The sequence below is a fragment of the Plasmodium gaboni genome, chromosome 9 (genome assembly GCF_001602025.1).
Source record: "Plasmodium gaboni strain SY75 chromosome 9, whole genome shotgun sequence".
Lineage (NCBI taxonomy): Eukaryota > Apicomplexa > Aconoidasida > Haemosporida > Plasmodiidae > Plasmodium > Plasmodium gaboni.
The window spans coordinates 383,124-394,568 of NC_031489.1; the positions used below are offsets into that span (position 1 = coordinate 383,124).

Here is an 11,445-nt window from a genome sequence, read left to right on the forward strand (position 1 = left end):
TATATATATATATTACATATTTGTCTGGTTATTTGATTTTACTAATTTATTTTGACTTATTTAATTAATTTATCTAATTAATTCATTGTTTTTATAAATATAAGTAGTTTCACCTAAAAATTATTTATCATAAATATATATATATATTATATGTATTTTTTTTTTTATATTTTTTTTTTGGTGTTAAATAATATATATATATATAATATATATATATGTATATATATATTTTTTTTTTTTTTTTTTTTTTTTTTTGGGTTCATATATATATTTTTTCAAGCATTTTATATTCTTCACAATATAATAAGATGTAATTCATTTTACATGTATATAAAGAGAAAGAAAAAAGAAAAAAAAATTTATTCATATAAAATAGATACACCATAAGATGTATGCACGTATCTGTTATATTTAATTGAAAACTCAAATAACAATTCAAGAAATAAAATAAAATATATAAACATTTGTATGATCTTTATTTATTATTATTATTATTATTATCATTTTATATTTTTTTTTATTAACAAGAATACTTGTTTACAATTCTACATATATAGAATCTGTTGTATCCAAATAATCAGATAATGATATATCTTGTATAGATATATTATTAAATTTTTCATATTGAACATTTATTATTTCCCCGATTATAGAAGAATTAGGATATCCCATATTTTTCAAATCATACAATATTTGATTAGCCTTTTCCTTTTCAACTATAGCCATTAATCCTCCACTTGTTTGAGGGTCAAAAAGAATTCCATATTTACTATATAATTGTGCTTCATCTAGATTTATTATATTATTACATAAATAATGATTTTTTTTATACATAGATGAATATATATTATTTTCAATACATTCTTGTACCCCTTCTGCTATAATAATATTATTAAGTTTAATTTTTGCACCCAACATATTAAGTTTGTTATTATTTTGATCACATATATTTACATTTTTCTTTTGTTTTAATTGTTCATCTTGTTTTTTACTATAACCTTCTTTTGTAGTTTCATCTAAAATATCATTATGTTTATAATTTGTTTTGTTATGATGTAAATAAATTTCTTTTCTTGAACATTTTAACATTTCATTCAAATGTCCTAATATACCAAACCCTGTAACATCTGTACATGCCTTAACATTATTTTGAAGAAAATATAAACCACTTTTTCTATTAGATATTAACATTTCATCAAGGCAACTATATATCCATCTAGCTTTTGCTTTTTTGATAATATGTGCTGCCATAATAAATCCGAAACCAAACATTTTTGTTGTAATAATGACATCTCCATTTTTTAGATTCCCATTACCTTTAGGTAAGAAAAGATAATTTTCCTTTAACATTTGGTGTTTTTCAATATATGAATTAGTTTCTTTATTTATTTTATTTTCATCTTCTTTAGATCCAATATTATTTATATTATCCTCATTAATTAATTGTTCTGTTTGTGGCTTATTTTTAATTTTTCTAAAATTCATTATATTTTTTTTACCATTTTGCTGCTGGTTTTTTTTATCTTTTCTTTTTTTTATCTTTCCTGTAACAGCCAAACCCACATAGTTTTCATTACCTGCACAAGTATGTCCTCCACTTAACACACATTTCTCTTCCTTTAATTTTTGACAACATCCAGTTAGAACATTTTCTAACCTCTGCTGTAATTTTCTTTCAATATTATCCTTCACAATAAGAACACATAATGCACATATTCCTGTCCCACCCATACTATATATATCAGATAATGAATGAATAGCTATTATTGATCCTAGTATATATTCATCATCAATAAATGATTTAAAAAAATCGATAGTCTGAACAAGAGCAGGACTTTCTTCAGTCGTTTTTGATTTACTATGAACAAATATACAACAATCATCACTTCCTTCAACTCCTAAATAAACATTAGGAGAATTAAAAATATCTAATGATTTTAAAGAATTAGATAATACGTTAGATGGAACTTTTGAACCACATCCTCCACATGTATTTCTATTAATTATTTTGTCTATACTTTCTTTTATATAAGATTGTACTTTTTTGTTATTTGTTGTATCAATTATGGGTTCTTTTTCTAAACTATTATATTCTACAATAATAAATGGATTATCTGTTCCGTTTACATTATCATTTTTATTATTATCTTCATATAATTCGATACTATTATTATTTTGAATTAGTTTATAAGAACTTTTCTTTTTAATTATCAATCTGTTTTCGTACTCTTTTTTATATTCATCATACATATATGGAGGTAATAATTCAGCGTTCTGATTAGTGTTTCCAACATTTTTTACATTACATTTAATTTTTGTTTTACTATTTTCATTTATATTAATAATATGTTCTACTTGTTTGGTATGGAAAATTATATTTTCAAAATGGCCTATATAATATATAAATTGGTTATATATATACATAATTAAATTTATGAACAAATCAATAGAAGAAGATTTTTTCTTTTTATTTATTGTATTTATATTTTTTTTTTTCTCATTTAAATAATTATCTATAAGATATTTTTTATTGATTAAAAAGGGTTTCACTTTATTTTGTGTAAGAGGATGTTTATATATATAAATTAAATTTAATTTAATTATTTGAATAAATTTATTATAAGAATTTATTAACAATTCATATATATTATAAATTGAAAAATGTTTAATAGTTATATGTTTTTGTTTCGAATTATATATAGAGATATGTTCTTTTATATTATCAATGCTAATATATTCTTTTTTATGTATATTATTATAAATATTAATATACACATTTTGGCATACTGTATAAGTATCACAATTTGTTATTTGATTTAGAAAATATAATGATTCATCTTTATAATATTGACAGAAATTATTAATATTTTTATTATTATCAATATCATAACCAGATTTATAAATATATGATGGATATTTTAAATTAGTTATATTTATACATTCATCAAAAAATATGGTACTTAATTTATCATTCATATCTATATATTCTATAAAAAGTTTATCTTCTGTTTTTTTTACTTGTTTTATTTCACGCACCTTAACGAAATTGGAACAAAAACTTGAACACGTCACATTATTATAAATATTATTATTATTATTATTATTATTTGTTGTTGTTGTTGTTGTTTTATCGTTTATATTATCCTTTAGTTTATATTTTTCTTCTTTTATTATATGTACATATATTACCTTAACAGATACAGATATTTTATGTAAATTTTCAAAAATTTCATAGTATAAATTTTTTCCAAATTTATAATCCTTTTCATCACATAATATTAATAAGTGGAATATATTATCACTATTATTATTTATTTCCTTGGTTTCATCTTTATCATTGGTAGATATATGATAATTATAATTTTCATTCTTTACGATTTCTTTAATTAAAGGATTTTTATTCTTCAAAACATTTAATATTTTGACTTTTTCTTGTACTACTTTAAAATCATAATATGGCATATTATTATTTAATAAAATATGAAAAAAATTATATATGTCTATAATATTTTCCACATATTTATCATTATATGAACAAAAATTAAAAAATTTTTCCAGGGGTATATTTTTTAAAAAAAAGGTTTTCCATTTCATATATTCCTTTTTATCTGTTATTTTATTATTTTGTGATTTTATTAAGGATAAATATATTATATGTGTATAATAAAAAAATAAATTCTTATTCTTATATGTATATATATTCATATGACTTAAATCATTATTATTCAATAAATAGGAACTCTTATAATCAAAATCACATAATAAATAATCATAACATAAATGATTTCTATCAGAACTAAATTTTATAATTTTCATATCAGAATCGATACTTTCAACTTCTTCATTAATAAAAAGAATATTCCTCTCTTTACAATATTTATATATATCAATATATGTATCCTTACATAATTCAATACATTGCACATATGTATCTAAAAATACAAATGTATTCTTACATATTATTGTTATATTGACACCTTTTAATTCATTATTCAATAAAAATATATCAACAAAACATTTGCTACTCTTACCAAATCCTATAATAACTATATCAATCACAGGGTCGATTCTTTTACATATCCGCATTGTTATTCTTTAAATATTATTGAAATAGGTCATGTATTTATTATACTAATAACATAAATAGGATAGTAAATATGATATGCTTCTTCTATGATACACTAATAAAAGTATCAACAAAAATATAATATATAAATATATATATATATATATATATATATTTATTTGTTTATTTATTTACCAATATGACAGGTATGAAAAATTAAAAATATAAATTAATCATTTATATTTTATTTCATACGTATATTTAAATATATATATTTACAATTATTACAATTAAATGATAACTAAATATATATATATATATAACATTTTTAATAAGAATAAAAAAAATTATATAATATTAATTATAACAAAATTAACCACTATTTTAATGTATTCATAAAAAAAAAAAAAAAAAAAAAATTTAAATTAATATATAGAAGAAAAGGGGGGGTGAGGAAAAAAAAGAATATTATACATATAATTTATACATATGTAATATGTTAAGAAAAAAAAAAAAAAAAATCATGTAATTTTTTTAAAAAATATATATTTTTTAAGCATTTCTTTTTAAGTGATTTATTCGGAGGAGTATCGTTTAAAAAAAAAGAATATATATATATTATATATATATATATATTTATATATTATTTTTTATGTGTGATAATTATATACATTAGAAGTATATTATATAAATAGTTCAATAGACTTTTAAAATAATATATAATTAAATATATTATTTATTTTAATAATAAATGACTACATATTAATAATACGGAATAGATTAAAATTATACTATATAAATTAAAGTATATTATATATATATATATATATATATATATATATATATGTGAATAAAATAATCAAAGTTGGTTTTTATTTTATTATTAAAAAATGAAAGAATACAAAAATAAATCAAATAGGCTTATATATATATATAAACCTTTTAATAAACAAAAAAAAAAAAAAAAAAAAAAAAAAAGAAAAAAAAGGAATTATTTTTAATTGGATAATATTATATATATATATATATATATATTTAGGTTGTCATATGATTTATATTGTATTTGATTAATATTCGTTGAAAGATGTCCGGAAATAGTTGATTATTTAAAGACCAAACATACTTAAAATTCTTTAGAAAATTTTGTAAAACATCAATATATCTTTTTTTATGCAATATTTCACATATATCATCTATAACGTTTACTATAAACTTATTTAAGTAATATATATTTTCTTCATTTTTTTTTAAAATATTATCACAAAGACAATCATGTTCATTGAATTTGTTATTAAAATATGATCTATATGAATTGATAATTTTTTTTATATATAAATATAAATTTAATTTTTCATTTTTTTGATTGAATAAAAATAAGTTATTACTAATATATGTAAAACAAAATATATCATTTGTACATAAATCAGTACAATTATGATTTTCTTGAAATAAATTTTCCTTATTTAATAGACATTGTATTATTTCTTTATAACAGACATAACAACATGTGTATTTTTCTTTTTTCATGTTATAATTTTTATCACAGTTATTATCATCATATAATTCATTTTCTTCTTTTTCTTCATCATTTTCTTTTTTTATTTTCTTATTAATAATACTGTCGAATATATTAGTATGCATTATAATATTTCCATTAGAATATGTTTTTATTTCATCATCATATATATTTTTATTATTTCTTATATATATATTTTTTTTTAATATACTTGGAAAAAAGTCGGATATTTTATGATTCTTCGAAATTTTTATCTTTTTTCTAATATTTAAAAAATTAGCTTTATTTGTTAGAATGTTACATTTTCTTTTTAAATCTTTATTTATAGTTTTTGATGAAGAAGATAAAGAAACATTTTGATTATTTTGATTATTTTGATTATTTTGATAATTATTTTCCTTCTTATTTATTTGATTCTGACTTATATTATTACTATTATGATTATTATTTACAAAATAATTTAGAATATTTTGTTTATATCCATACTCATATGATTTATTATTCTTTGCATTTTTATCATAACATATATGTGTATTTATTTTGTTTTTTATTTTTCTTCTTGTACTTGTTCCTTTTCTTACAGTTTTATAAATTTCTTTTTTATTATTATTATGTGTCCAATTAATTTGAGTTCTTAATATGTTAGTGCCTTTATTTTTATCTTTTATATAACTTAATATACTTGAACCATTTATATTATTTTTTGATACATTTCCATTTATTTCTTTTTTTTTTATTTTATTTTTCTGTTGTGGTGATAACATTATTTTATGCAGGTCTATTTTATTTTCATTTATTTTGTGTAGATCTCTTACATTTTTTTCTTCAACCTGATCATTGTCATTTCCTTTTTGTGGTATTTCTAAAAAATTGTCATCTTTCCAACTTGACACATATGTACATTTTTTCTTGTTTTTAATATTTTTTTCTTCACTTACGTAGAAATAATATAAAATACTTTTTTTATTAACATACGTTTTGTTTTCATTAATAGTATCTGAACAAATAATTTGGACGCCTCTTAAATCACTTAAATTATTTGCTAAGAAATCAAATATATGTATAACTTTAAAAAAAAATACAAAAAAACAATTGGTATGTTGATTTAATTTAATTTTACTACTTATTCTAATAACTCTTCCTCTACCAAGATATTTCATAGGATTTACATTTTCATTTTCAGCTTTCATAAAAAAGTTTACATTTAAAAGTTTAGCTTTCAAATTCTTTATTTTTAAACGTAAATACAACTGTTTGGTCATGAAATATATGAGATAATAAAAGTCATTTATTTTATTAAATCTCACACCATAATTGACACTAATATTAATACTTTTCTTTTCATCGTTGTTTTCTAATTCTTTTTTATTTATATTTCTATCCATTTTGTTATTTAACCAATTATTATTATTATTACTATTATTATTATTATTATTACTATTATTACTATTATTACTATTATTACTATTATTATTATTATTATTACTATTATTATTATTATTTTCAATATGTGGAAGATAATACATATTAAATGAAATAAAATATCCATTCAAATAATTTATATTTTTTAAAATATTAAAATAATATCCATTTGGTTTATAAAAAAAAAAATATTTACTTATTGGATGAGTTACTTCTTCAAAATATGTATTTACAATATCTTCAATATTTTCTTTATTCATTTCAAGGAATTTATTATAAATATATTCAACTTCTTCTTCTCTCTTTCCTTTTATAAGATTCATAAAATATATATTATCTGTATTAATATTATATATATCTTTATTATTTACATTATAATTTAATTTACTTTTCCTTTTTTCTTCAAAGGAAAGATATTCCTTAAATAAATCCTTAAGTAAATTGTCACTCATCCATTTGAGTGCATAATCACCCGTATTATTAGTATTATTTGTGTTTGTATTATTAATATTATCATTTGATATATTATTTGTATTATTAATATTACCATTTGATATATTATTACTTTTCATAATATTATCATTGGAACCTTCTGCATTCATGTTAGTCTCCTTATTTTTTAAACTAATATACTTCTTTATAAAAATATTAAAATGATGATAAAAATCAAAAAACATAAAACGCTTTTTACAAAACTTTAAAGCTTTTCTTGATGTACTTAAATCATGAGAAATTCCTATGGACACACTTAAATTGGTTAGTCTATATATATCATTAGAAATTTTTTTAGATATTATAAAAATGTCTTGTTCTTTTTCATAAAAAAGTTGAAGTATTGATTCATCTACTGATAATACACGAACATTTTTTGAATAATTTATTAATACTAATAAAAATAAATAACTACATTTTAATATATTACTAAAATCATATTTTACAAAATTTATATTCTTATGCATTTTTGTAGCTTCCCCTTTAACCATACCTTTAAGTATTTTATTTTTTTTTCCCCAATAATTTGTTGAACTAATAATACCATAACTATCTTCCTTTTTTAAACTATGACATACACAAAATATTTCATTTTTCATCAACTTCTTTTTCTCATACATACACATTTTATTACTTATACTTGCATTTAAAAAGTAATTGTCAAAATCGATATATAAGTAAACGAATTTTTTGGAACCCTTCTCATCATATTCTTTTATATCATCAAAATTAAATAATTCTTTAGATATATAATTCCAGTTACCCAAAATGTATAATCGAGAATTGTATAGATAAGCGCTAATACTGTCTATTAATTTTTCAGATATATAACTGTTTGATTTATTTGTATCTATACATGATTGTGTATTATTATTATTATTATTATCAATATTACTATTATTATTATCACCTATATTATTATTATTATTATTATTATTATTAGCAATAGTATTATTGTTGAATTGTTCTTTTTTTCTTAAAACTAAGTCAAAGAAAAAATGAATTATATCATTTTCCCAAAGGTTTTTTATATTTATATTTAATTCACTTTGACATTTTAACCATTTAATTTCTTCATCACTTAAATAATTTAATATTCTGTATTTTCTAGAAAAATCCTCAAATGTATTTTTATTTAAATATAAATTTGATGAAACGTTAATATATATATTTTCTTTTAACTCTTTTTCCAAATAATATTCTTGTAACCTTTTGAAATATTCATTCGAATTGCATATTATAAATTTTTTTACATTTTCATAATCCATATTCATATTTAATATTTCTAGGTGTTTATTCATATTATTATTATTATTATTATTATTATTATTATTAGTAATGTTTTCTTTTTTTTCTTTATTATTATTTTCTTCAGTAAGCTTTTGTTCCTTTATATAATTCAAATTGTCATCGTTCCACATACCTTTTTGTACTAATAAATTATTGTCATCTTTTGTTCCATACATATCAGTTGTATTTAAATTATTATTAACTTTTGTCTTATTATCACATGTATTTATATTTTTCTCCATATAATAATCATTTAATTGTTTATCACATTTTGAGACATCTAAAATGTTTACATTATTTTGTTCCCCTTCTTTATTATGTTCGTTCAAAAATATTTGATCATAATTTTTTTTTTTTTGCATTTTGTTGTTCTTTTCCTTATCTTTTTTTTTTAAGGAAAAATATTCGGTTATTTGATGACAGTTGTAACGTAACATGGAAGGCAAATATGATTGTTCAGGTAAACGACATTTCATGTTTACACAATCAAAAATATATTTATCTATAACTATGAAGACTTTAGATTTTTTTATGGCTTTTTTATAATCCATATATTTCTTAGAACCTAATGCCATATTATTACTAATAATGTGGGTTACTTTGTTGGTCAAAGTATTATGTATTACACCACCATTTTGAACTATTAATATTTCAAGATTCTCTTTTTTGTTAATATAAGAATTATATACATTCTTTTTAGAACTTGAAGAAGATTGTTCTTCATAAGTTTTTATACATGTATTAAAACTTTTTGCGCAAGTACTTATTTGATCATTGGGAGTATAATTGTATCGATTTCTTATCGTTTGATTAAATTGGCTTTCTAGATAATTATCATACAAATAAGTATTAACATCATCATAATTATTATTATTATTATCTATGTGATTTTTCATGGGTGTTCTATCCATATCTTGATATTCAAAAGCAGAATTGTTATGTATTTTATTTATATTATAATTATTATAATTATTATAATAATTATTATTTTCATTAATAAAAGTATAATTATTTTCCATCTTATTTTCCATATTTAACTTACCTAACGTTGTTTTATTAATACTATTGTTATTCATATTATTGTTTAATTCATTTGAATGTTGCACTGAATTTTTTTCATTCTCATATATACATTTCGTTTGGGTATTAGTATTGTCTAATGTATTACATATAGAGAAAAAACTTACAAAATCATCAATATAAAAATTACAATTCATAAATAATAATGAATCATTCTTACATTTCTCCTGACTCTCTTCTATTTCGGCAATATATTTTTTATTATAAGATAGAGGAATCTTCTCTTCCTTGTTACAAATATATTTTTCAAAATCTCTAGCTCCTCCATATTCTATATCCATTTTAAAAAAAACAAAAACATTGTCATAAACAAAATAAAAACAAAAACAAAAAAACAAATTATATCATAAACATATAACTTAAATAATTACAAGTTAGACATATATATTTCTTAATTATTATGTCTAAACTATTCTTATTTATAATTATTGTTTGTTATAATAATATTACCAAAAAACAACATAAAAAAAAAAAAAATAAAATATATAATAAAATAAAAGTTAATACAAGTCTAGATAATTATTATGTAAATATAACATATAAAAAAAAAAAAAATATATTTCATCAAATATAAGATTCTACTTATTATCATTAAAAATGTACAACAAGAAAATATATATATATATATATATATATATATATATATAATATATAATTCAAATATGAATTTATATATCATATGTTGCATATATTATTATATATTTTCTTTTTCTTTTTAAGACAATCATTCTAAAAATTCAAAAACAATACAAATTGTTTATATTAAATATTATTTAATAAAATAAATATCATATTCTAAAATATAAAAAAAATATAATAAAAAAATAAAATCTAAAGGAATAATTAAATATTATGTAAGATATATCATTTTTATTATATATAAATAAATCAAAAAAAAGATTAGTTCAAAAATATATTTTAAGTTAATATATATAAAAAATCTTAAAAATAGTTTTCAAGAAATATATATAATAATTTTTTTTTTGTTTTTTCTGTTTTATACAAATATGAACATATACAAAAGATATATTATATATATATATATATATATAAAATAATGTATATATTATATATATGTATATGTTTATATAAATTAAAAATAAAAAAAAATTATATTTTCACAAAACTGCGCGAAAATAATCATTACGAAAAAAATAATATTATATAAAAAAATATATTGTTTCAAAAAATATCACCAAATGATTCTTGGAGGTTGGGAAAAAATAAAAATAAAAACTAAATTAAATTACACGTTATATATATATGTAAAATTTCATATATAAAAAAAAAAAAATTAAAAAAAAAAAAAAACATATTATATATATATACATAATATTATTAATAATAAAATTCTTTTTTTTAGGGGGAAAATATATAATACAAAATAAATATTATATATATTCATTTATTATAATTAATTTCTTTTCTTTTTTTTTTTTTTTTGGTTTTATATATAATTATAGAAAAAAAAAAAAAAAAAAAAAATTTTTAAAAAAATTTAATAAAAATTTTTTTAGTTTATAAAATTTTTTTTTTTTTTTTTTTTTTTTTTTTTTTTTTTTTTTTTTTAATTTTTTTT

The 11,445-nt window shown here is 17.9% G+C and overlaps 2 protein-coding genes across 2 annotated transcripts; both read right to left on the minus strand.

Annotated features, from left to right (window-relative positions):
* Nucleotides 1-537: 537 nt before the first annotated feature.
* On the minus strand, nucleotides 538-4,086 carry PGSY75_0910400 (putative selenide water dikinase; the record flags this gene model as incomplete). The annotated part of the gene is made up of 1 exon (XM_018785520.1): nucleotides 538-4,086. The coding sequence occupies one exon, from the start codon at nucleotides 4,084-4,086 to the stop codon at nucleotides 538-540; it is 3,549 nt and encodes a 1,182-aa protein (XP_018641861.1).
* Nucleotides 4,087-5,101: 1,015 nt separating this feature from the next.
* Nucleotides 5,102-10,147, minus strand: PGSY75_0910500 (putative DNA repair protein REV1; the record flags this gene model as incomplete). Its single annotated transcript, XM_018785521.1, has 1 exon — nucleotides 5,102-10,147. One exon carries the CDS (start codon nucleotides 10,145-10,147, stop codon nucleotides 5,102-5,104), a length of 5,046 nt encoding a protein of 1,681 aa, XP_018641862.1.
* Nucleotides 10,148-11,445: the final 1,298 nt, after the last annotated feature.